Source organism: Eumetopias jubatus, unplaced genomic scaffold (assembly GCF_037043125.1).
Source record: "Eumetopias jubatus isolate StellerSeaLion01/CBP00866 unplaced genomic scaffold, mEumJub1_p1.0 scaffold_1, whole genome shotgun sequence".
Lineage (NCBI taxonomy): Eukaryota > Metazoa > Chordata > Mammalia > Carnivora > Otariidae > Eumetopias > Eumetopias jubatus.
In genome coordinates this window covers 201,702,380-201,727,034 of record NW_028274807.1, presented here as the reverse complement: position 1 = coordinate 201,727,034, position 24,655 = coordinate 201,702,380, and the positions used below count along the sequence as shown (strand labels likewise).

The 24,655-nt window shown below is 59.3% G+C and overlaps 3 protein-coding genes across 8 annotated transcripts in view; 2 read left to right on the top strand and 1 right to left on the bottom strand.

Moving 5' to 3' along the window:
- NBEAL2 (neurobeachin like 2) overlaps nt 1–11,305 on the top strand; it is a 29,077-nt gene extending 17,772 nt beyond the window's left edge. For 4 of the 5 annotated variants that reach the window (XM_028087201.2, XM_028087203.2, XM_028087204.1 and 1 more), the window contains 33 exons: nt 24–126; nt 290–443; nt 543–701; nt 873–1,032; nt 1,185–1,270; nt 1,436–1,948; nt 2,555–2,733; nt 2,829–2,988; nt 3,218–3,355; nt 3,447–3,806; nt 3,895–4,044; nt 4,154–4,311; nt 4,469–4,593; nt 4,683–4,818; nt 5,324–5,484; nt 5,584–5,900; nt 6,006–6,101; nt 6,463–6,587; nt 6,673–6,813; nt 7,030–7,160; nt 7,273–7,382; nt 7,500–7,617; nt 7,721–7,818; nt 7,890–8,006; nt 8,594–8,683; nt 8,770–8,879; nt 9,053–9,225; nt 9,325–9,419; nt 9,585–9,701; nt 9,802–9,960; nt 10,037–10,185; nt 10,565–10,700; nt 10,802–11,305. In XM_028087201.2, coding sequence (XP_027943002.1) covers nt 24–126; nt 290–443; nt 543–701; nt 873–1,032; nt 1,185–1,270; nt 1,436–1,948; nt 2,555–2,733; nt 2,829–2,988; nt 3,218–3,355; nt 3,447–3,806; nt 3,895–4,044; nt 4,154–4,311; nt 4,469–4,593; nt 4,683–4,818; nt 5,324–5,484; nt 5,584–5,900; nt 6,006–6,101; nt 6,463–6,587; nt 6,673–6,813; nt 7,030–7,160; nt 7,273–7,382; nt 7,500–7,617; nt 7,721–7,818; nt 7,890–8,006; nt 8,594–8,683; nt 8,770–8,879; nt 9,053–9,225; nt 9,325–9,419; nt 9,585–9,701; nt 9,802–9,960; nt 10,037–10,185; nt 10,565–10,700; nt 10,802–10,903 — 5,126 coding nt within the window. In that variant the 3' untranslated portion in view covers nt 10,904–11,305. Of the gene's footprint in view, nt 1–23; nt 127–289; nt 444–542; nt 702–872; nt 1,033–1,184; nt 1,271–1,435; nt 1,949–2,554; nt 2,734–2,828; nt 2,989–3,217; nt 3,356–3,446; nt 3,807–3,894; nt 4,045–4,153; nt 4,312–4,468; nt 4,594–4,682; nt 4,819–5,323; nt 5,485–5,583; nt 5,901–6,005; nt 6,102–6,462; nt 6,588–6,672; nt 6,814–7,029; nt 7,161–7,272; nt 7,383–7,499; nt 7,618–7,720; nt 7,819–7,889; nt 8,007–8,593; nt 8,684–8,769; nt 8,880–9,052; nt 9,226–9,324; nt 9,420–9,584; nt 9,702–9,801; nt 9,961–10,036; nt 10,186–10,564; nt 10,707–10,801 lie in introns of all 5 variants that reach the window. The other variant, XM_088028635.1, reaches the window with a different exon arrangement.
- Nucleotides 11,306–11,999: 694 nt separating this feature from the next.
- LOC114196472 (death domain-containing membrane protein NRADD-like) lies at nt 12,000–14,923 on the top strand. The gene is made up of 5 exons (XM_028087199.2): nt 12,000–12,837; nt 12,974–13,116; nt 13,744–13,927; nt 14,046–14,188; nt 14,287–14,923. The coding sequence occupies exons 2-5, from the start codon at nt 13,011–13,013 to the stop codon at nt 14,604–14,606; spliced, it is 753 nt and encodes a 250-aa protein (XP_027943000.1). The 5' UTR covers nt 12,000–12,837; nt 12,974–13,010; the 3' UTR covers nt 14,607–14,923.
- A 2,490-nt stretch (nt 14,924–17,413) lies between these two features.
- Nucleotides 17,414–24,655, bottom strand: part of SETD2 (SET domain containing 2, histone lysine methyltransferase) — a 125,663-nt gene continuing 118,421 nt past the window's right edge. The window contains exons 19-22 of one of the 2 annotated variants that reach the window (XM_028087260.2): nt 20,427–20,507; nt 18,598–18,699; nt 18,078–18,265; nt 17,414–17,634 (exon numbers count right to left, since the gene is read on the bottom strand). In XM_028087260.2, coding sequence (XP_027943061.1) covers nt 18,104–18,265; nt 18,598–18,699; nt 20,427–20,507 — 345 coding nt within the window. In that variant the 3' untranslated portion in view covers nt 17,414–17,634; nt 18,078–18,103. Of the gene's footprint in view, nt 18,266–18,597; nt 18,700–20,426; nt 20,508–24,655 lie in introns of both variants that reach the window. The other variant, XM_088028609.1, reaches the window with a different exon arrangement.

Below are 24,655 nucleotides of genomic sequence, written 5' to 3'. Positions count from 1 at the left end.
GTCCTCTGATGATGCCCATTCAGGCCACATCCAGTACATGTCTAGCATAGTCCGGGAGCACAGACAGAAGCTGCGGAAGAAGTACGGGGTTCAGTTCATCCTGGATGCGCTGCGCACCCATTACAGGTGAGGCCGGTGGGGGCAGATGGGCCATGGGGCTGACACAGCTGCCTCTGGCCTTGGGGATGGGGTTCGGTCCCCCAGCTCACCTGCCGCTCTCCCTGCTGTCTCCCCTCCGTTCCCCTGTGTCCTCCGGCCCGGGCCGCTGCGCCTATGGGGACCGGCCCAGCCCTCCGCGGGAGCACCCCCTAGCGGCCGACGACGTGCGCACAGTGCAGACTTCACTGCTCGGCCTGGTGCGGGAGTTCCTGGCTCGGAACTTGGCCACCGAGGACATGCAGGTGGTGCTTAGCTTTCTGGCGGCGGCAGCTGATGATGGCCAGGTAGGCTGGAGGTTGGTGAGGGTGGGGCCTGCGTGAGGGGTGGGGTGTGGACCGTGTCGAGGGGAGCAGCCGACCCAGAGGAGACTTTGGATCCCCCAGGTGGCAGGTGTGCTGGACCTGCTGCTGGCACTGCTGCAGGGTTCACCAGCACAGGAGTCTCTGGCCATCTTCCTGGTGGAGCAGGGGAACCTTGAGGTGCTGCTGGCTCTGCTGGTGCGGCCCAGGGCACTGCCCCAGGTGCCCGACCGAGTCTGCAAGGTACACCCAGCCTGCCCCTGGCATCCCATTTGCCGTGGCCCCTGCCTAAGGGCCGGGGAGGTGGAGCGGGCCCCTCTTGGAGCTACAGTCCTGCATGGTGCCTTCCCCCCTCCAGTCACTCCTTCCCCATGATGACAAACCCTCTATGACCTCCCGCCCCCGACCCTCCAGATCCTGCGCAAACTGCAGCAGAACGAGCGCTTACCTGAGCGGAGCCGTCAGCACCTCCGGCTGCGAGAGTATAGTCTCCAGGGGCTCGTTGCCTGCCTGCCGGAGGGCGCTGCTTCCCCCCAGCTCTGCCAGGGCCTCTACAAGCTATTCCTGGGGGCAGGTACCACCCTTCCACCTGGGTGAGACGGGGCCAGGAAACGGGGCAGGTGGATAGGGGGAGGCGTTGGCACAGGGGCCCAGGCTGGGCCAGCGGGGAAACGAGGTCCCCCTCCTGCGGTCAGTCCCTCAGGGCCTCTCTGGCTATCCTCCCAGATTGCCTGAATCTCTCAGATCTGTTGGCTGTGGTGCAGCTGTCCCTCCAGGCTGACCTCAGCATCCGCCTGGACATTTGTCGCCAGGTGAGTATGGGGGGCAGGGTGACAGCTTGTGGAGGTGGGGGCTTCTACCCTGGGGGCTTCGCTCTACCTGCCCGTGAGGAGGCCTCCCCTGCAGAGGCCCTAGGGTGGGAGTCCGGGGGCAGACCGCCGGACGCGTCCCTCACCTGCTGTGCCCTGGCCCGGCAGCTCTTTCACCTCATCTACGGACAGCCAGACATAGTGCGGCTACTGGCCCGACAGGCTGGCTGGCAGGACGTGCTGACCCGGCTGTACGTCCTGGAGGCGGCCCCAGCCGGCAGTCCCCTGCCCTTCTCCCCAGAGCCACCCACCTCCCCAGAGCCAGCCTTAGGCCAGCCGCCCACCGAGTCGCCTGAGACTTCGGACGTCTTCCTGCCCTCGGAGACTCCCAGCCCCGACCCTGATGCCTTTTACCATGCTCTCTCCCCATTTTGTACACCCTTTGACCTGGGCCTGGAACGGGCCAGCGTGGGTTCGTGTAACACGGCCGGCGGTGGCAGCGGCAGCGGGACTCTTACTCCGGCCAGCCAGCCTGGCACCCCTTCCCCGCTGGATGGGCCCCGGCCCTTCCCTGTGGCCCACGGCCGCCACAGCTCCAGTCTCTCCAACGTGCTGGAGGACGGCAGCCTCCCGGAGCCCGCCGTCAGTGGGGACGATACCTCAAATACCAGCAACCCTCAGGTGAGGCGGGCCCGCTCTGGGACACCGGGCAGGCGGTATAAGCTTTCCAAAGGTGGGGTCCTCCCTGACGTCGGGGCTGTAGCCACCGGTCGGCCCCGGTGCTGCCCCCTTGGAGCGCTCATCTGCAGTTGTGTTCCCGGTGGGGGCCCGGAATAGGACAAACGATGCCAAGCCAGAGTGGGGGCGCCAGCCAGGCTTTGGGGAGTCCTCAAGAGATCCTGTGGGGCAGAGACTTTACAGGGCCCACGGGCAGCGTCGCTCCAAGGGATCTGCCTTGTGTTTCCGGGTTTGGGGATGGGTTTCTGCTTATACTGTGGCATTCTTCCAGAGAATTCCAGGACAGTTCTTGGGGCCTGTGAGAACTGTGGGGTAATTTTGTGAACCCCTGAGGAGTCACTGAAACCTCAGGATCCTCCCTGGAATTCAGGTGGTGGCTAAGGCCCCTACACCATTCTTCCAGGCCCCAGGCTGTCTGTTGGCTGAATGCTGTCCCTCCTGGTTAGGGACACCCGGTAGTGGTCGGCAAGGGGTGCTCAGTGGGGATAGCAGGAGAGTCTGCAATTTCCTCCCTCCCTGCCCCGCCCCCACCCCCACCTGTGCCCACAGCAAACCTCTGAGGAGGAACTGTGCAACCTGCTCACCAACGTGCTGTTCTCGGTGACATGGCGCGGCGTGGAAGGCAGCGATGAAGCCGCCTGGCGGGAGCGCGGCCAGGTCTTCTCGGTGCTCACCCAGTTGGGGGCCTCAGCCACACTTGTGCGCCCGCCAGACTGCATCAAGCGCAGGTGAGGAGGCCACTCGGGAGGGCGAGGGGCCTCCGGGAAGCCTGAGGGTGAAGAAGGCAGTCGGACAGACCCCCGAGTCCCTCGTCCATCCCCAGCCTCCTGGAGATGATGCTGGAGTCAGCCCTGACCGACATCAAAGAGGCCCCTGTCGGGGTCCTGGCCAGCCTCACCCAGCAGGCGCTCTGGCTTCTGCGCCTGCTGCAGGACTTCTTGTGTGCGGAGGGCCACGGTAACCAGGAGCTGTGGAGTGAGAAGGTGCGGTAGCTCCGGGGCCTGGGAGCCGCAGGAGTCTGCGTGTCCCTGTGAGCCCGCGGGCGTCTGGTCCGGGAGGTGGGCGAGTGCATGGGCACGCTCATGGGTGCAGCAGAATGGTGTCTGTGTGTGCAAACCCCACTTGGCCCGCAGACTAAACCTTACCTTGCTCCTTCCCCATGGGCTGCTGGCCTCCTCTGATGATGGCTGCCGGGGTTATGTGGCGCTGCAGCTCTTTGAAGGGGTGTGCAGTCTGCTTGACCGCCTGGGAGCCTGGCCTCACCTGGCCAACGGCACAGCGGATCTCCGCGAGATGGCCCAGATTGGCCTGCGCCTTGTGCTTGGCTACATCCTGCTGGAGGACCCACAGGTGAGCCCGGGGTGGGTTGGGGTCCAGCAGGGGAAGGTGTGGGGAGTCTGCGGAGTGGCTGGACGCCACCCACACCCCCTCCCGCCCCCAGCTGCATGCCCAGGCCTACGTGAAACTGCACTCGCTGCTGCAGACCACAGTAACCATGCGGCGGGAGGAGGCCTGCTATGTGCTCTCCAAGCTGGAGTCGGCGCTGGCGCGCGCGCTGAACACTTCCCCACCAAAAACCACCTCCGAGGACAGGGAGCCCCCAAACGCAGCCGCTGCAGCCGCGGAACGCTGCTCGTGGCTGGTGCCCCTGGTGCGCACCCTGCTTGACCGTGCCTATGGGCCGCTGGGCCTCCAGTGGGGACTGCCTTCCCTGCCGCCCACCAACGGCAGCCCCACCTTCTTCGAGGACTTCCAGGCCTTCTGTGCCACACCTGAATGGCGCCACTTCATAGACAAGCAGGTGCCTGGAGGTGCGGGCGCGGGAGGAGAAATGGGGGCCCCGGGGCCCGCGTCCAGCGCTGATCTCCTCTCCCTGCCCAATCCTCCAGGTGCAGCCGACCATGTCGCAGTTCGAGATGGACACCTACGCGAAGAGCCACGACCTCATGTCGGGCTTCTGGAATGCCTGCTACGACACGCTTATGAGTAGTGGACAGCGGCGCCAGCGGGAGCGGGCACACAGCCGGCGGGTCTTCCAGGTGTGCAGCCCGGGGCCAGGGTGGGGAGCTGCCCCACCCCTGCGCCCAGACGGCGGCTGGTGGGATGGCAAGCCGCCGGCGGGACTGACCCATTCCCTCACCCCTGCAGGACCTGGTGCTGGAACCTGCGCAGAGGCGGGGGCGCCTGGAGGGGCTGCGCTACGCGGCGGCCCTGAAGCAGCAGGCGGCGCAGCATTCCACCGCCCTGCTGCACTGGGGGGCGCTGTGGCGTCAGCTCTCCAGCCCCTGTGGGGCCTGGGCCCTGAGGTGGGCGGGGCTCGGGTGGAGCCCGGTGGGGGCGGGGCCTGGGAGGGCTGGAGGGACCTGGACCACCACACAGGGTGTGGGGCGAGGCCAGGGAGGAATGGGGGCTTCTGCAGACTCCCGTGCCCACTCATGCCCACCGTCCCGGACGTATCCGCAGGGACCCACCTGTTCCGCGCTGGAAGCTGTCCAGTGCCGAGACATATTCGCGCATGCGTCTGAAGCTAGTGCCCAACCACCACTTCAACCCTCACCTGGAAGCGAGCGCCCTGCGTGACAACCTGGGTGAGAGAGGGTGTCCGGAGCGGGGTCTGCCCAACCCCCTAGGCCCTGCCCTGCCCAGCTCTGGCTGAACACCCCGGGGCCCACTGCAGGTGAGGCCCCCCTGACCCCTGCGGAGGAGGCCTCGCTGCCTCTGGCAGTGACCAAGGAGGCCAAAGTCAGTACCCTACCAGAGGAGCTGCAGGAAGACCAGCTGGGCGAAGATGAGCTGGCTGCGCTGGAGAAAGCGTGAGTGGGGCTGCCAGAGCGTGGACCAGGAGTGGGGAACAGGGCTCTACTCCAATGCGCGCATGCCTCCTGTGAGACTTGACTCCTGAGCCACTTCCTCTTCGCTTACGGGGCTGAACACCCTGAAGGGACTGTCCAGAGTCAGGTGGGCAGGTGGGCAGAGCTGTCCAGCAGAATCGGCCGTGGCTCTTTCATGACGAGGCACCCTAGGGCAGGACCGAGAAACACAAATCAGACCAAGCATGGGGGCCCAAGGGAGTGGGCAGGGGCTGAACAGGGGAAGCCAGGGGTAGGAGTTGGTGTCGTGGCAAGACGTTCAGAGGCCCAGTTTTGGGGTTGGGGACCGGGGGTCCGTGGGCACTGGAGCCTGGGCAGTCCCTCCCTCTCCTCTGTGAAGCACGAGAGTCTGTACCCTGTGACTTGATGTGCTTGGAGAGTGTGGTCCTTGGGCTTATCCGGAAGGGGGTCCCAGAGCCTTGAGCCTGAAGTGGGTGCCGGCCCCCAGGATGCAGGCAGCGGAACTGGACGAGCAGCATGAGAAGCTGGTGCTTTCCGCGGAGTGCCAGCTCGTCACGGTGGTGGCTGTGATCCCGGGGCTGCTGGAGATCACCACCCAGCACGTGTACTTCTACGATGGCAGCGTCGAGCGCATGGAAACGGAGGAGGGTGCGTCCTCCTCTGGCTGCTTAGAAGGACGGCAGGGGGTGGCTGGGGTCTGGTGGGGCCGGGGTGAGTGACTGCTGCACCCAATGTCCGTCGGCACAGGCATTGGCCACGACTTCCGGCGCCCACTCGCCCAGCTGCGCGAGGTCCACCTGCGCCGCTTCAACCTGCGCCGCTCAGCGCTCGAGCTCTTCTTCATTGATCAGGCCAACTACTTCCTCAACTTCCCGTGCAAGGTGGGCGGGACCGTAGCCTCGTCTCCTTACCAGGCCCCCAGGCCCCAGCCCTGCCCCATCCCGCCCCATACCCAGGTGCGGAACCAGGCGTACTCGTTGCTCCTGCGCCTCCGACCCCCCAGCCAAGGCTACCTAAGCAGCCGCTCCCCCCAGGAGATGCTGCGTGCCTCCGGCCTCACCCAGGTGAGAGAACTCGAGTATGGGGGGCGGGCAAGGCCAGGGCCCTGTGGTTGGCAGGAGTGCTGGGCAGCCCAGCTGACTCACCTCTTGCCTGCCCCTGCCCCCCAGAAATGGGTTCAGCGTGAGATCTCCAACTTTGAGTACTTGATGCAACTCAACACCATTGCGGGGCGGACCTACAACGACCTGTCTCAGTACCCTGTGGTGAGGGTCCACTCCTTACCTCCACCCCTGCCCCTCTGCTCTGCTGGCCCTGGTTCAGCCCGGTCTGGGCGCCGATGGTGGCCCAAGTCCTAAGCCTGGCCCGGGTGGGTGCTGCCTGACACCTGGCCTCCGTTCCCTGCCCCTACCTGCCTCCACCCCCCCACCCCCAATGCTACCCCCCTTCCCCCTGAAGGGAATCCTGTTCTGGCCTGCTTCCCTGGGGTCCCCCCAAGTGGTGCAGCGCCCCCCACCCCCACCCCCCTGCGGGCTCTGCCCATCTTCCTGAGGGTGAGGGCAGGGCAGGCTGGGCAGGTAGGCCGTCAGGACCCTCATGCAGCTCCTTCCCTGGGTGGGCGGCCAGTTCCCCTGGGTCCTGCAGGACTACGTGTCCCCAACTTTGGACCTCAGCAACCCGGCCGTCTTCCGGGACCTGTCCAAGCCCATCGGTGTGGTGAACCCCAAGCATGCCCAGCTCGTGAGGGAGAAGTGAGTGTGTGGGCGAGGCCAGGCTCGGGGGTTGGGATGGGCGAGGGCAGGGCTTTTGCTGACTCCCCTCCAACGGCGGCTCCAGGTACGAGAGCTTTGAGGACCCAGCGGGCACCATCGACAAGTTCCACTATGGCACCCACTATTCCAACGCAGCAGGCGTGATGCACTACCTCATCCGCGTGGAACCCTTCACCTCCCTGCACGTCCAGCTGCAGAGTGGCCGGTGCGGCCCCGGGCGGGGGGGCGGGGGGAGCTGGCAGATGGCAGGGCTGAGGGTGGGTTGCTGCAGATGAGGGGAAGAGGCAAGATCCTCCGGGTGTCCCGGGCCCTTCGGCTCCCTTCCAGCCCCCTTCCAGCCCCCTTCCAGCCCCCAGCTGCAGCTCTCCTTCCTCATCCCCGTTCCCCGCCCCGCTCACTGCAGCCTGTGCCCCTCCCCCAGCTTTGACTGCTCCGACCGGCAGTTCCACTCCGTGGCGGCAGCCTGGCAGGCCCGCCTGGAGAGCCCTGCCGATGTGAAGGAGCTTATCCCGGAGTTCTTCTACTTCCCCGACTTCCTGGAGAACCAGAACGGTAGGAGCTGGAGTGGGGCTGGGGGGCCCTGGGGGCGGAGCGCACAGGCCGGGCCTGGCCAGCGACGTGGGTGAAGCTACAGCGAGACCGCTCACCCCGTCCTCCGGGCCAGGCTTCGACCTGGGCTGCCTCCAGCTGACCAACGAGAAGGTGGACGACGTGGTGCTGCCGCCGTGGGCCAGCTCCCCGGAGGACTTCATCCAGCAGCACCGCCAGGCTCTGGTGAGGGCTGAACATGGACAGAGAGACGGCCAGGGTTGAGGGGCAGGGTTGGGGGCGGCGGGGTGGGGGTGGGGGGGCCAGCCGTCCCTGGACTGACTGGCACCTCCCCACCCGCAGGAGTCCGAGTATGTGTCTGCCCACCTGCACGAGTGGATTGACCTCATCTTTGGCTACAAGCAGCGGGGACCGGCTGCGGAGGAGGCGCTCAACGTCTTCTATTACTGCACCTATGAAGGTGGGCGGTGCCCTGGACTCCCGTGGGGGCCGGGCCACTGCGGAGGAGGGCAGAGTGCAGAGGGCACGGAGCAAGTCCTGACTGCTCTGCCTGCCTTGCCCAGGGGCCGTGGACCTGGACCACGTGGTGGACGAGCGGGAACGGAAGGCTCTGGAGGGCATTATCAGTAATTTTGGGCAGACCCCCTGTCAGCTGCTAAAGGTAAGACCAGCTCGGAGGATCACGGGTCAGGGATGCCCAGGCCGTGGTGCTGACCAGCCGCTTGTCCACAGGAGCCACATCCAGCTCGGCTCTCCGCCGAGGAAGCAGCCCAGCGCCTCGCGCGCCTGGACACTAACTCACCTAGCATCTTCCAGCACCTGGACCAGCTCAAGGCCTTCTTTGCGGAGGTGAGTGGAGGCAGGGCTTCATGTTCCTGCTCTGTGAAATGGGTTTAACTTCACTGTCCTTACCAACCTCTTAGGGCAGACGAAAGACTTAAATCAAGGTCACTGATGTTAGACATCTTTGAAAAAGAGGTAACGGGAGCGGGGCTGGGGTACCTTCTTTGCCGAGGCCAGGACAAGTTGTTGACCCCCCCTAACCATCTCTGAAAACTTAGGGAGACCCTAAGGAAGGCAGGCAGTGTAGCCTTGGATAATTTCCCTCATGTTCCTGTTCCCCTGAGAGGGTCCCCCAGGCCTGACCTTTTTAGTGACCCCTCCTGTCCTGCCAGCAGGCCGGGGGGACGTGAAGTCCGAGGGTGGGAGGACCAAGGTCGAGACGGAGAGAGTGGCCTTGCATCCCAGCTTCTCACTCCCTCACTTTCGGGGACGCCCTCCTGAAGGCACACTGAGCTCTCCCGACTGTGTTGCAGAGGGACCTCTGCCTCTGTGACCCCTAGTCTGTGAGCCCTGGGGGCTGGGAGGAGAGGAGAGAACGGCGCCCCAGGCGGCAGGCAGGGGAGTGCGGTCCGCAGCTGAGCTCTGCTCTGCAGGTCATCAGTGATGGCGTGCCCCTGGTGCTGGCCCTGGTCCCCCACCGGCAGTCCCACTCCTTCACCATCCAGGGCACCTCAGACCTCTTGGTAAGTGCACCGCGCAGCGCCCGGCTCAGCTCCGCCCCTGCTCGGGCTTCCGCCCCACACCCACCCCTGGCCCCTCTGGCCCACAGGTGACCGTGAGTGCCAGTGGGCTGTTGGGCATCCACAGCTGGCTGCCCTACGACCGGAACATAAACAACTACTTCAGCTTCAGCAAAGACGCCACCATGGGCAACCCCAAGTAGGACAGAGGGAGGTGGGCAGGGGTGGGCTCTAAATACCCTGCACCCCCGAGTTGTCGCCCCACCCAGTCAGGGTGTGGGCCAGCGGCAGGGTCTGGCCGAGGCCTCTGAGGGCCCGGGTCTTCTGTGTTGGCCTGGCCTCACCTGTCCCCCCCACCCAACACCGGGTCAGGATGCAACGACTGCTGAGCGGCCCGTGGGTGCCGGACCGTGGCGTGAGTGGACAGGCCCTGGCAGTGGCCCCCGACGGAAAGCTGCTGTTCAGTGGTGGCCATTGGGATGGCAGCCTGCGAGTGACCGCACTACCGCGGGGCAAGCTGCTGAAACAGCTCAACCGCCACCTTGGTATGTGCAGCCTGGGAGCTGGGGTGGTGCGGGTCTGGGTAGCGGGCCAGGGAGGGGGTGACCGCTGCATTCCGCTTGCACCCTCCCCTCCCCGTGCAGATGTAGTGACTTGCCTGGCACTGGACACCTGTGGCATCTACCTCATCTCGGGCTCCCGGGACACCACGTGCATGGTGTGGCGGCTCCTGCAGGAGGTGTGCTGGGTGGGCAGCCCCATGGGGCCCCCGTAGTCCACGCCTGCAGCCCATCCACCCCTTATTTCTGCCACTGTGAGCAAGGCTGGGGCTCCACCACCCTCCAGCGCTCTGGCCAGGGTAGTGAGGTGTCCCCAGTCCTGAGCCAGCCCTGACTACCCACAGGGTGGTCTCTCGGTGGGACTGGCATCAAAGCCTGTGCAGGTGCTATACGGGCATGAGGCTGCAGTGAGCTGTGTGGCCATCAGCACTGAACTCGACATGGCTGTATCTGGATCTGACGTATGTGTGGGTGCCTGTGCCCAGGGGAGGCCAAGTTTGCTAGGCAATGCCCCTGGAGATTAGAGACCCGTGCCCAGAACCCTACGCTGCCTTCCTGCAGGATGGAACTGTGATCATCCACACCGTACGCCGTGGCCAATTTGTGGCAGCACTACAGCCCCCAGGGGCCACATTACCCGGACCTGTGTCCCATCTGGCGCTGGGGTCTGAGGGCCAGATTGTGGTACAGAGCTCGGCGTGGGAGCGTGTGGGGGCTCAGGTATGGAAAAGGGGTGCTCAGCCAAGAACGGGGTAGTTGGGATTCTGTTCTTGCTGACACCTCTTGCTTCTCCCAGGTCACCTACTCTTTGCACCTGTACTCCGTGAATGGGAAGTTACGGGCTTCACTGCCCCTGGTAGAGCAGCCCACAGCCCTGGCGGTGACAGAGGACTTTGTTCTGCTGGGCACCGCCCAGTGTGCCCTGCACATCCTCCACCTGAACAAGTGAGTTCTGCTCTTCATGAGTTCATGGACCTGCAGGGTGACAGTCATTGGCAGAGGATACTAAAAGGTGCTAGCCTCCCAGCACCCCCTGCGTCTCCCCCCCACCCCACAACGGTGGGCCTACCCATAGCCCCTTTACATGTCATGGGCACATTCTTCAGGGCCTGTCTTCTGTGTCTCCACCCCCCCCCCCGCCCCTGGGGGTTGATCTTGCCCTGGGCCTCCCTTAGCTACACACTTGTGGAAGGTCCCTTTATGTATTAGGGTTTCAGTTGAGCCATCCCTTCAAATGCGACAGAGAGGGTAGGGTACACGGGAGAATGAAGACACAAAGCTCCCTTGCCGCTGAGAGTTCAGGTATATCCCTCTCTCCCTGCAGGCTGCTTCCGGCTGCGCCTCCCCTACCCATGAAGGTGCCCATCCGTAGCGTGGCTGTGACCAAGGGGCGCAGCCACGTGCTCGTGGGCCTGGAGGACGGCAAGCTTATCGTGGTGGGCGCGGGGCAGCCCTCTGAGGTGAGGGTAAGGGCAGGGCGGGCCTCGATCGGGGGGGGGGCGACGGTTCTGGCCCACCTCTCCCCAATCCCACTTCTCCCCCCACCTCCCCCCCGCCCCAGGCGCGCAGCAGCCAGTTCGCGCGGAAGCTGTGGCGGTCCTCCAGGCGCATCTCACAGGTGTCCTCCGGGGAGACAGAGTACAACCCAGGAGAGGCGCGCTGACAGCCGCCCCGCCCCGCCCCGCCCCACCGCGCAGGCTCCTCCCCCAGCGGCCTCCGCCCTTGGAGGCCCCGCCCAGGAGTCGGCGGGAATCCGGAGGAGGAGACCACGCCGCGGCCGTCGGCCCGGCTCCGGGGGTGGGCGGGACCCCACCCCCGCCCAGCTCAGGGATTGGTGGGCGGTTCACTCCAGGAAGTCCCGCCCCTCGCCGGCAGAGGGGCCGCCCGGAGTCTGGCACTGGCCTTAGCGGCCGTACCGCACTTTTTGCACAGTATGGGGCTGGAGGGAGCTCAGGCTCCCAAGCCCCGCGTCCCGTCGGAGCACGGGGGCCGGGCTGTGGCCTTAATCTCTAAAGGCGGCCCCCCGCTCTACCACTCTCGGCAATAAACCTGGCCTAGTTTTGTATCCGCTTCGCCTCCGAGTATACGTGCGCGCGGCGGTCTCCGCCTGCCCAGGCCACCGTCCTGGGCTCGCGTTCCCCTGGCCCAGGAGCCCTCCAGGGCGTCTCGCCCCCTCCGCGTGGCCTGTTTCCCCAGCCGCGCCGCCCCTGTCCCGGGGGACCCCGCCTGCCGATCCTCCCCGGCGGGTGCTTCTCCCGGCCTCAGCGCGTCCTCGCGACACCGCCGCACGTGTGCGCGTCCCTGCGCGGGGCGGGGCCGCCGACGGCCGCGCCCCCGCGCGCCCCCGCGCTCCGGCCTAGGCCCCTCCTCCGTGGGCGCTCTGGCTGACTCCCGGGACCGCCCGTCCCGCCCAGCCCCCGCGCCTCGCCGGAGTTGGCCTCCCCGGGGACTGCACGCAGCCTTCCCGGCTGGCCCACGGGAGCTTGGCTGCACAGAGGCCCGAGTCCGGCCAGCCAGGACTGGATCCTGGGAGCCGCGGAGGGGCGGCCACCGCAGGTCAGAAGGGGGTTGGGGACAGAGCTCCGGGTCTTCCTGGACTGAGAGAGCCGAGGGCTGCTTTTCTGTCCCCCACCTCGAGGCCCGCCATCCTGCGGGTTTCGGCCGTCGTGGTGCCGGCGTCCGTATTGGCATGCATGGGCGTGTTTTGTGCCCGGAGACGGGTGTGTGTGGGGGGGGCGGGAGTGGGGATGCGGGGGGCGGGTAGAGGCTCCAGCCCCGCAGTAGCCCTGGGGTGGGTCGGGCAGACACAGGCCTGGCGTGGCTAGGCGCGCTGGTCACAGGCCCACCTGCCAACCGGGATCTGGGAAGGGCCCCTTATGTGGTAAGTGACACAAATGTACAAGGGCCCCTGCAGTCTCTGTCCCAGACCCAATTGCTGACTGGGCAGGGAAGTGAGTTTGGAGACCAGGCCGGATGTGGTGGTGGATGTTGGAGAGTTGGAGGGCCTGCCCCCAGCTTTGCGTGCCTTTTCCGGGCAAGATCCATTCGCGGCCCAGATGAGGCTTCTCTTACCCAGGCCTTAGGAAGTGGGTCCCAGCGGGATCAACCCTGTAGGTCCAGACGGGCCCTGTCCCTTAGCTTTCTGGCCTCCAGGGCATCTGAACTCCCAGGTGAGAAAGGACCAGGGGGCCTCTGGGCCCGGATACTCTTCTGCGCTTGCCGAACCCACCCCAGAACCCTCCTGTCCAGTTTCTGGGCAGGAGGTGAGGGCTGCACACTGACCCTGGAGGCAGGAGTGGGACTATCGTCACAGGAAGCCTCGCCTTCGGGGCTTAGGGTGTTGGGTTCCCCGGGCTCATGCAGAGAAGTCTGGGGGAGCTCCCCCCACCCAGCAAGTCTCCGGCCTGGCTCTGACTGAGGTGGGGATGGGAGTCTCTGTGGCGCTCCCTTGCCATCCCTGGACTCAGGCCAGGGGTTGCTAAGGTTCCCAGCCTGCTCCCCTCCATCCTGGCCTGCACCCTGGCTCCTCCAGCTTTGGCCTGTGGGGACTAGCTCTGTCAAAGCCACCCCATCTAACACAGGAGGAAACTGGTCCAGGTTGGTGAGTGGGGAAGTTGCAGGGGGGTAACCAGCCCTGGAGTCAATCAGGATGGAGCCAGGAGAGGGGGACAGAATATACCAAGGGACTCCCGACATCTGGCCTGAAGAAAACCCCCCATCTTGCTACATGTAGCGGAGAAGTTTCCCAGCTCCCTGGCCTAAGTGTTGCCATGACACTCCAACCCCTTCTCCAAGAGATGCAGTCCCTGGGAGCACTGCTAGCCGGCAGAGCCATGCTTCACAACTCCAGCCACAGGGAAGGCATGGTCCATGTGGGTAAGTGCCTTTGGATCCAGATTTGGGGCACTGGGTAGGTGGGTAGGTCACACAGCTCTGGAGTTCCCCGTTCCCTCGGCCCTGCCTGCGCGCCGGATTGTGGAGTTAATTGGCCTCCAGGCAGAAGCGAGCAGCAGCGTTCACTTGCCTTCTAGCTCAGCTTTATTTTGCAAAACTTTACAAGGTCTCGTGTGCAGAGGCCCCTGTGGGGTTCCAGACGTGGTGGGAGAGACAGGACACACAGGGTAATGCCCCAGTAGACAGGGGAGGTTCAGCAGGAGCCAGAAAAGGGAGAGACTTGGGAGAGATCGAGGAAGCCTTCCCAGAGTAGGCGATGCCTGCCAGCTGGAGAAGGTCATAACAGCAAGAGCAGACTTCGGGACACCCGGGAGGCGGGTACCCCCAGGAAGGGCTAGGTGTCCAAGAGCGGTGAGCAGAGAGGAGGCTGTGGGAGTTGAGGGTGGGTAAGGACGCCAGTCTCGATGCCGTGGTATGAATTTTTGATTCTATGAAGTGTAGCGACTGTTGGTTCAAACCTTTTTGGCAGCGAAGTCTAAGTGACCACTAGTTAGGGCCTGGCTTTGATTCCTTGTCCTCGACCCTGTTTGTCCTTTCCTCCATCCACAGACAAGACGCAGAGGGTGCCGGACAGGGACAGGGAAGGGGTATGGGTAGGGGGAGCTCTGGCCCCCAATACCTCCTCCCCATTCCCCCCTGAGCCTCCAGGGGCCTCAGGCAGCATTATCCCCGTCTACTGTGCCCTCCTGGCCACCGTGGTCCTTGGTCTGCTCGCCTACGTGGCCTTCAAGTGGTAGGTACTCCCGGGCACTGCCCTGTGGCACGCCCCTCCCCAGCTGGACTCGCAGCCAGCCCCCTGTCTTGTCAGCGTGGGCTGGAACAGGTTGGCGGGTCCCCCCTGCTCCCCACAGCTGGCGCTCACGTAAACAAAGACAGCAGCTGGCCAAAGCTCGGACCGCAGAGCTGGGGGCCCTCGACAGGGACCAGAGGCATGGGGACAGCACTGCCTTCCGGGACAATCCCAGCGGCCAGGAGCCCTGTGCCCCCAGCCAGGGTGAGCGTCCTTCCCCAATCTGAAGACTTTCAGACCCAGCTCTGCCATACCCCCCAGCCCATCTGACCCTCTTGTGCCCCTCACGTCTCCCACCCCAGGGCCACATCCTGAACCTGGCTGCCGGCTCTACCTTCATCTCCCTCGGCAGCAGCAAGAGGAGGTGGAGCGGCTCCTGGAAGCGTCAGGCCAACCTGACCAGGGCTGGCAGGGCCTGGCAGGTCGCCTGGGCTACCAGGCTGACGCTGTGGAGATCATGGCCCGGGGCCAGGGGCCAGCCTCCGCCCTGCTGCGGGACTGGGCTGTCAAAGAAGGCAGTGGTGCCACCCTCAGGGTGCTGGAGGACGCCCTGGCTTCCCTGGGCCGTGACGATGTGGTCCGGGTTCTGGGCCCCCCAGCTGAGGGCTGCTCTGTGGTGTGAGTGAGGCCACCACAGCCCGGCCTCTCGGGGAACCTGCTTTGGTGCCTTCCCCTGTCCCGCACGCAAATACGCTTTCCCTTTCGTGAGCTTTCCGGCATCGGTGGCCTCCGCCTGCTCCGTTCGGAGGGAACACAGAAGATCCAGCCGCCGCTCACCTACCCTCGCCCTACCTTCCTCCAGGACAGGGACCAGGACGTGGGGGGGACTGAGCAGCAAGGAGTGGCCCTGCCCTCCTCCTCCCCGCTCCACCTCCCCTTATTTAGCCTCAACTGGTTTTTCTACTTTTGTATCTCCTATTAAAGGCCACTTGGGACTACTGTGCCGCCTCTGACTCCTTGGGCCTGTGGGACAGTGGGGTGTCTGTGAGGCAGAGAGGGTCCCTGGGGTGCGGGAGGAGCGCGTGAGCCTAGGAGACGGGCCTGCGCCGGAGGCACGGCTGGCCTTCGCATCCTGTGTCCGCCATTCACTGGCTGCGCGTGGGAGGGAGCTAGTTTGCCTCTCCGAACTTTAGCTTCCTTAGCTGGAGGCCAGTAACAGGATGGCACATTCAGTAGGCTCCCCCCACCCCTTCCACTCTCAGACTGGCACTGAGGGGCCTTGGGATGGAGGCCATTTTTGTGACTTCTGCTGTGACCAGCATCAAGGGGAGGCTGGAGGCAGACGTCCTGGGAAGCAGGTCAGCTCTAGATGAGAAAAAGGAAGAAAGACTCTCCTTACAAAGCCCGTTCTTACCAGTCTCAGGAGGGAGTTCCAGCCATGCTTCCATAGCTGCTTCTGCGACTTCCACACAAGCCAAGGGCAAGCGGGTCGTCCCACCCACCCAAGGGGCAGCTGCGGGCAGAACAGCTGCCACCAAGACACCTGCGCTCCCCCCCCCCGCCCACGTATCTGCCCGCCCGAAGGAGAGGAAGGCAGGCTGGTTACTGCCTTCTGAAGCGGTTGCTACAGCAGACAGGCCCCCGCCTGGGAAGGAGCAACGGCCCCCATCCTGGCGCCCACGAGGGTCGGGGCCCCTGGAGCAACATGGCCACCCAAACTCCAGAGTCGTGGGATTCAGCGGTGGCCCAGAGAGGCCTCGGGTCGGTCCCTGACCTCTTGCTGACACGTGACTGGTATCGGCTGCTCTGGGAGGGCCGAACATCAGCCTGCTGCTCCTCAGAAACCATCTCATGGGGCTGCTTAACCCTGGAAATCTTGTCCTTAAGGAAGGGCAGGTTTATGGCTCCCTCCATCCGGAGATGACCATTGGGCCATGACCCAGGAGAGGCTCAGCGTGCAGTCAGCTGAAATCAGCCCGGCACGCTTGGGAGCGAGCTCGTACCTCCGTGGGCGGGGAGCCGGCCCCAGGGCTCTCGAGCACTGGACTGGCCCCGAATGTGGAAGCCTGTGCCGAGTGGCACCCAACAGCTTCTGGATCAGCTGGCACCCCTCGTCACAACTAAGGGATCGGAGTCTGAAGGTGTCAAGGGGTGTGTGGAACGGGGAAAGTTTTCGAAAAAAAACTCTGTAGGGAGCTAAGAGAATAGAATCTCTTTTCAGAGGTGTCCTATCTGAAACTCTACAGCTCCCTGGTCACCACCCTTTAATGGAAGGCCACCTAAATTTCCTTGGAACATCTGAAACTGGAGCCTCAGGTCAAACTGTGAGTTTGACTTGGTTGCCAGCAGCAGAGCATGGGGCCGTACCCCTGCACCCCAAACCCACCCGAGAGCCACTCCCTTTTAATGTGCACATTAAGTGAGATATATTCTGTTAATAACTCTCAAATGTTAAGAGGGTTGAATTAGAGTCCATCCATTTGATGTAATGTGCTTTAAATAGTTTTGAAGGCTGCAGTAGCATGAGAAAACACTTTGGCTACATTATTAAATAGCACGTCTAATGATTAGGACTTGAAAATAGGTGTTCTTATCCTCTTTTAACAATGAGGATATGAGTTCCTGAGCCTGAGGCAGAATTTCCTCATCTGAACAGTGCCAACTCATGTCCCTAGGGTTGTAAGGATCAAACGCGCACAACCCAAGCTCCAAGTGCCTGGCCCAGCACCCAGCAGGCGAATGCTCTATCCACCATCCTCCCTGCCCAAGACTCAGTGGGCCGCGGCCCCTCCCCCAAGGGCATTGCTGCAGGGAGCAAAACAGCCCTGGTGAGGAAGACATGGGACCAGTCTCTTTGCAAAGACAGTTCCAGACTGGCTGGCAGCCTACAGTCCTCCTCACAGCCCAGACAACTTACCCTTCAAAGGGTGGTGGGGGAGGTGGGTCGGGCCACTGAGCCCTGCCTCCTCCAGGAGATGTCCAGTCTCATCACAGCCTATGCACTGTACCCCTTTATAGGGGTCCTCTAGTGTCCAAGCCCAGGGTCAGGCTGCATGGTGGGGGAGGTCGGGGAACCCACCCATCAAAAGAGCATTCCAGTGAGCTTGGGGAACTCAAGTTCTGGAGGGAAGAGGGTCAATGCCTTCCTCTCCTCAGCCAGGAGGTATAAAGGGGAAGACTCGTGCCTTTCTCCTGCCTGACCTATGAACCAAAGTAAAGAAGCCCAGACCCTCTGAGGCCCTCAGGCCCACCTCTTTTGCTCTGGAATACATGTAGTACAAGTTGACTCCACCCTGAACACAGGCATAAGATCCCAAGGCCACAAGTGTCAGTCCCAGTGGGACCTGTCAGGAACAAGGCCTGTGACTGAACTCCAAGCTCAAGGATTAACTCTGGACTTCCATCTCTCTATGGCCACCATCTCTCCTTTCTCTCTCCAGTGACACCACTATATACAAATATGCTTGACTAGCTTTTAGGGAACACACATTCCAAGTTCTTTAATCGATTTTATTTTTTACATAAAAAGTTCAGTAAAAATTGGATAAAGTAAAGTGATTTTAAGCAGTAAATCAATCTTATCAACATAGCACAAGGCTGGCCGAAACCACAAGGCAGCCTGCTTTGGAATATTTACATGATAACAAATTAAACCTTGCAGAACTTAAAACCATCCTTACAAAGTCTTCCTGTGATCTAGCACGTAGAGGCTAAAAGCAAAACGAAAAACAAACAAAACCAGGAAAAAACAAAATTATTTTCAATATATTCACATATACATTAAAATATAATACAGATCGTCAGGGTGAGGGGTCATGGGTGGGGATGCGCATGGGTCTGTGCGCTGACAGCACCGCCAAGGAGGAGACCCAGGTTTGGGAGTGGGGCTAGGCCTGGCCAGGATCTTAGTGGGGTCCTTCCCTAAGCCCTTGCCTCTGATGGGCCTCCAACCACACCACACCCCAACAGCTCAGGACCAAAGATCGCTTGTAGATGGAGCTCATTTTCGTGGCTTTCAGCTGAAATCTGCAGGTCTGAGCTCCCCATTCCCCAGGGCGACGTGTCACCAGTAGCACAGCCCTGACGGGGGGGGGGGGGGGGGGGGCAGCGGGCCTGCAGGGTTTCTTCTCCCGAGTCTGTCCCACCTGCTCACCTGTCCTCCCACCCTGGCCCCACAAGTCACTCTAATTCAGTGTCCTCTTTGGGTTTGTAAACGGCCCCAAACTTCTGCATGTACTTCTTAATGTACTCCTTGGTTTTGTGTTTCACATTCTCATTGCACTCCAGATCCTCAGGGTTCTTACAGTACTTCAGCTCCTTATTCATCACGCCGTGAGTCAGCTGTCCAGGACACAGGAAGAGAGACCAGAGTGGGAAGGATTTCAGGGGGTAAGGCCAGCCTGGTGCCTCAGGGCCCTTCTCACCAAGACTGGGATTGAATAAAGAGAGAGGCTGGGGCAGGCTGGTGCTGGGATCAGCAGAAAGGGGAGGCTAAGCCCCGCGAGAGTCTGTGACAGGACCACCAACCCTACCCTCAAGGAGGATGCCCTCCCTTCCCTAACCTTCCCTCCCTCTTCCTGGGTCCCCAGCCCAGGCATCTGGCAAGGAAAACCCACTTTCTATGATGAAAGGTACACGGTTTGCCCAGAACGTCGTCAGAACAGAGGGGATACCTTGCGAGCTAGGTGTTTGAAGTCTTCAGTTGTGGTGATTCTTCCCACTTTGCAGTCAGGTTTCCGGTAAGGGTTCAGGCACTGGACAATGAACTGGGACATCTGCAGGCAGGAGAAAGAGCACATGCTGCTCAAAAGTCCAGAGAGGGCAAGGGGTTGCACTGGGGAAATAATGAGAAAGCCGGTCCTTCCCTTTCCGCCGCTCAGGCTGGCTGGTTTGGACAGAAGAATGCTACTAGGCCAGTGGGATAGAAGGGGAAAGGACCCTAGGTCCGCCCCGAGAGGGAAAGAGCTGCCTTGGATAGACGAGCCAGCTGACTCAGAGCAGGAGGAGGAGACCCGGGCGCAGGACTCGACTGCTGATCTCATGGCAGCCCCCCGTTTCAGCTGACAAACCTCATGTCCTTGGCCTGAAGAGACTAGAGCCTTGGAAGCCACGCAGAGAGCGCGTTCCAGTGCTCCTAGGAGGCTCAGCAACCCCAGGATCACAGGCGTTTTGTTACGGAAGGTCACTTAAATTCTATGTTACACGTCACTTGACCCACACGAAGGCATGGTATGCTAGCTGGTGGGAGAAGCCCCAGGGCGGGACCCTTTCCCACACACGACGTCCAGTGTCCTCCTGAGTGGTCTCTGCAATGTCTGTCCTACCGGTGGCTCTCAAAAGAGATCCCACACAGGGCCTCTGAAAGGATCTGTGGTGCTAAGATCCCAGGGTACAAAGGAAGCAAAGAGGCCAACGATCACCATCTTGTCAGGGAGCACCGTGAACGGGGTCTCCCCATCCCTGAAACTCCAGGAGGCTTCCGACATTCAGAGGACAAGGCAGGCACTGAACAAACAGCTGCGGGCTGGCTGAGACACCAAAAATCCCACGCGGCGAGAACAAGAAACTAAGTTCTAGCCCTGGAAAGGGCTTTTATTCAGTTTTTCTATGGTCTGGACTCCATACTCTCTCACTTCAATCCACTGCCCCAAATACAGTCAGGGAATTCCTTCTTCCCGGCTTCAAGCCCTGCAATGGCACCCTGTACCTCCCACACACACAGGCCCTAGAGGAAGAAGCAACACTGTTCAGCCTCATCTTCCAACACCCCTCACATACCCTGCACTATGGCCCATGGACTACTTACAGTCCCCTCAAAGGGATGAGGACTTTTTTTGCTACTGTACATTCTACTGCCTGAAGTTACATCCCTCCTGATCTACCTGGTCCATTCCTACGCCCGACTCAACAGCCGTTCCTGACACCCCGAAGAGTGGCCTCCAGCCCTAAGATGGCATGCTCTGCACACAGCCGCCATAACTTATTTACAGGCCTGTTTCCTCCAACAGCTGGTGAATCAAGACTGGAGTTTAGAATCTAGATGCTCTGTGGCAGACAAGGCTGGTGTCCTGACAGCTGGAAACACACACTTCCAGCAGCATGAAAAGGAGCTACTTTCTCCCAATCCCGTGAGGATGAGGCAGCCACCAAAGGAAACGTCGCAGAAATAGAACTGGACTTTGAGCCAGAGGGCCTGAGTTCAGGTCTTCTGTCTAGAACTTACCATCTCTGAACCTTAAGAGGTCCTCCACCTGCATAAGAATGACAGTTCCTGCCTTGCCTACTTCCAGAGCGGTTACAGGGATGAAATGATAACAGATATGAAAGTGCTTATCACCCACCTGCAAAGGACCGTTCCAATGGGCCCCCTCACATGACAACTATACAGTCACACCACAGAAGCAAGGGAACACTCAAAGGCAGGGCAGCCTAACACTTAGGACAAGGAAAGGGCTCAGGCTTAAGTCTATGGAACTTAGGGCCCACACCCACCAAACCTTACCTCTTTTCTGAATACTTCTTTGCTCTTCTTAGCCAGCTCACTGGAGGTGTCTGCTTCTGCTGTCTTAGGCTTTTTTGAGGTCTAGAAATGCAAAAGAAAACACAACAGTGCTGGCATGAGAGGTCAGGTCAGTGATATCCCGCTGTTCCAGAACCCTCCTTTCTTTCTCCCAGTTGGGACACCTGACTCATAGTATTAGGATCCATTTAGAATCCTAAGTGGGCATGGCTTGGAGTCAGCTTGGCTACTGTTGCCAGTCTTAAACCTCACATTTCAATCCCGTCATCTGGCTGTGGCCTCCTTCCTATAAACCACATTCTCCGCCCTAAGTTAAAGTTACATCCTCGATGTTGCTAAACATTTCCAGTTGTTTCAGAGTCACCTTCTCTGCACAGGAACATGCTGTGTGATGGGCCACTCAGGTCCCTGTTCTGGGCTTCAGTACCCACACTGTCAAGTGAGGCCTGGTCTCAGTGAGTCCCACTTTCTCCCAGCTCTGACATCCTAGGATTCCAGGACAAAGGCTTAAAATGCTCTGTTCTGAAGACCTTTCACCACACAGCGGGAAGGTCAGACCACACCACGGTCCTCATGCAGGCCTCTCCACTCCCCCATGTACTCATCATTCCTCCGAAGGTAGAACTGGCTGGACTGCACGGAACAGTCTCAGCATGCAGCAGTGGCTCCCTGGAGGGTGGTATCTCCAGCTCAGGAATGTAAAGACTAAAGACATATGGCAGTCCTGGGGGAGGAGGGATGGAGGGGGCGAGGGTCATCCAAGTCAGTGAACAGACAAATAGATGCTAAGACACAGAAGATACTCTGTCCCAAGCTGGTAAGATGATGACAAACCTAGAAACACTCCTTTCCCGCTGTGCTAGAGGAGGCTGCCAAGTTCCCCTTAACCAGACCCTGCCGAGAGGTAAGGGGGGCTGGCAGGCCTGGCATTCAGAGCACCTGCCATGCAAGGCCATCTCCCCATGCCTTTGCCCACCACCAACAATCAAGCGCCTCACTAGCAAATGTACTTTTCCACAGAAAAGATTTATGAGCATTCCCTTCTGCAAGATTTCAGATGAATGTAGAAACCACAGTTGCTATTATAGGTACTTCTTGTTTCTGCTAGCCGCTGAGAGCAGAGAGTTTTTCGACTCCCCTCCCAGCCCCCAGTGCTGATTCTTCCATTTCCATAAACAGTCTGAAGGCATTGGTGATGAAGGAGCTGTTCAACTCCCTTTGCTCTGGACTGGCTCCAGAGAAAGGTGGCACTCCCTTGGCTTTGGGCTGCTACAAATCTGCTTTCTCTGATTTGTTATAAAAGCTTTACATATTTTCCATTTTTCTACTTTCTGCGGCTGTGGGAGCAGGAGGGGGGAGGGCAAAGAGCAGAAAGAACATACAGATTCGACCTGTTTTCAGAAAACAAGACCAAAAAGCACACTGTAACTCTATTTTCTAATGTTTGGCTTTGGGATTTTGTGGTTATATTTTCCAGTAGGAGAGTGTGCGGCTGTACTTCACAGTAAGACCTCAGGTAGCAAGGGATCAAGAATGGTCTGAATAAGCCAAGGCAACTTCAACACACCCTCAGCTGTTCTCTTATAGATCTCAGAAATGAGGAGCGACAGCAATGGCTACAGATAAGCCCCTGGAGGTATGACAACCATGTCAAGGCTCCTGATCCTACAGAAGAGGCCAAGCTCTCATTGAGGGTACTGTGTAAAGAGGAATTTCCTCTTCCCTCTGAGTGGGGTTATGTGTTCAGAAAGCTAAATAAATCTAGTGCATATTTAATAGCTTCCTAATTTAATCTCTGACTTGGTGACGTTGGGAGGGCTTTAAAAACACAGTTACAGAGCACAGTCCACTGAGCTCTGTCTAGCTTTTGTGGTTGTTCTGAGTGCTGAGCAATTGGGACTGAAAAAGGAAATGTTCAAATGAAGGGTGCCCAGACTTACTTCATGGAAATCATAAACCAAATGGAGTACTCTAGGGAGTACTGAAATTCATGTACCCCTCTTGGTCTGTGGTCTGCAAATGGCATGAGAAATGATTTCAGAAACTGGTTAACACTTACTCAGGCCCAATGCCAAGCAATACCTGGAGCCAGTCAGAGCCAAGGATAACACTTGATGAACACTGACATGAAAAACCTCCCCAACTCCAGAAAAGTCCCATTTAAAATGTTAGCATCTCTACAATATGTAAACTTTTAAAACCAATGTTATTAACCTTCTCAAATGCCTACTGCCAATTAAAAATCCTTTAGCACCAGAAAAGGCCATTAGCCCAGACCAATGGTCCTAAAAATATAACAAGCTGTATGATGGGGTAGAGAACATCTACCTGTCATGCACGTGGTCTCGCTGAGATTCCAGGAACCCATCAGAGAGGGGGAAAGCACTTGGACAGGCAAAAAAGCAATGTTTGCCCAGGGCCTCAGCAATAATCAGGTTGCCTTTTCCATCCACTGGCTCATACGGGGCATTATCAGCCAATGGAGGATCCTGGCGGGAAACTATGTGAACAGTGGCCAGATGAGAGCACACAATGAAATGTGGGCAGAGGGCCTGGTAGATAGCCAGAGTTTACTGCCTTTAACAGCTCACCCTGCTGTCAGCCTTAATCTGGGGCATGTCTGGATTCCAGGGAATCTGGCTAGAATATGACCAGATATGAATATAACAGAGAAGGCCTAAGTACCTTCACATTACCCAAGGTGAGGTTTCAAGTCTTTTGGCTTAGAAAGGGAATGACTTTAAGCTTATTGGATGGCTCTGGTAACCATATACTGGCTGTTTAACACAACAAACGCAAACTCCATCCTCTGTTATACAGGTGGAAATGACCATGTCACAAAGCCCATGTGCCTTGGAACTCAGGAGTGCAGGCTGGCTGGAAGGAGTCCTGACAAAGAGAGCAGGATATACCGCCCTAATGCTTCTCTCTCCCTGAATTTAATTAAATATCCTTTGGAGCATGAAATGTAAAACATTATTCAAGGAGGAACTTTATCTTTCAGGGCTGCATGAATCCAGAAGAAAAAGTTGAGGTTATCAGAAACACTACACATGATTCACCTAAATTCTGCAATGCATAAGCCTGTGTACATCAATTAAAAGATGAAGTAAGCAGGAGCCTTGAAAGTAATAAAAGCTCAGTATATTCTGTTTTGGAGTTACGACCACCTTTGGCAGTAGAAAGAACAAAAGTACTTATTTCAGGGTTTGGTTCTAAATAAGGCACCACACTTCATTCTGTCAAGAAAAAACAAAAAGGTGGGGACTGGAGAAGGAAGGACTGGACAGGAACAAAAAGATCGCCAAGGCGGTTTCTAGAAATAGTGTTTCAAAAGCCCAGACTAGATTACAACAGTCTCCATCTACTTCCCTCAGAGAAAAGTGGAGCTGATACACCTGGAACTAAGGTCCTAAAGACATCACTAAGAACCAGGAAGGCCTCCTACTCGTTCCATTTGGCCTTGAGTGTAGTACAGTCCTGGGAGTTTCTCTCTGGTCCCCCAGCTATCAACCAGGCTGTGCTTATTGGGCAACTTAACCATCTGCTCTGCAGAGATCTGGGCTCTGGTTTTTCACAATCCTCTCTCAAATGTGATTTCCTGGATCCCTCTCCATTGCTGGGAAGTGATTTCATATGGAATCCTTTTGCAAATTACCCCAATGCCGAAGACAGGAGCATCACCTGAGAAGACTCCTAGGCTCTAATCCCATCATCTTCCATCTCCCTCAACCCAACAAACACTCCACAACTGCTCTTTTCACACAACATGGTTACGCTTAGAATATCTACTGCACTTATGTCTGAATGTTCATTAAAAGCCAGAAAGCAGCAGTGAAAACTGCTGTCTCTCAGTCCTGCAAGCAGTCAGGAATGAGTCGCATCTGGACTCCTCAAAGGGAAGGCTTGACTTTACACTCACCACATGATGGATGATGGAAGAGAGCACAAGATGATCAAGAGGAGGGAACAGCACTGGAGGAAAACAGAGAAGGAGGGCTCTCACAGATGCTTAGTCTCACCAACAAAAGCTTTCAAAACCACCCATCCAGCATCACATAGCACTCCTCAAAGAATTCTCTGCCCATTACACACCTTCCCCGTGTGCGTACCATATCCCCGCTAATGTTTCAAAAAAACACCAATTTACTGATGACTCAAACCATCTACCAGCCATTCTTATCCTGGATCCGGTAAGAAGCTCAAATGCC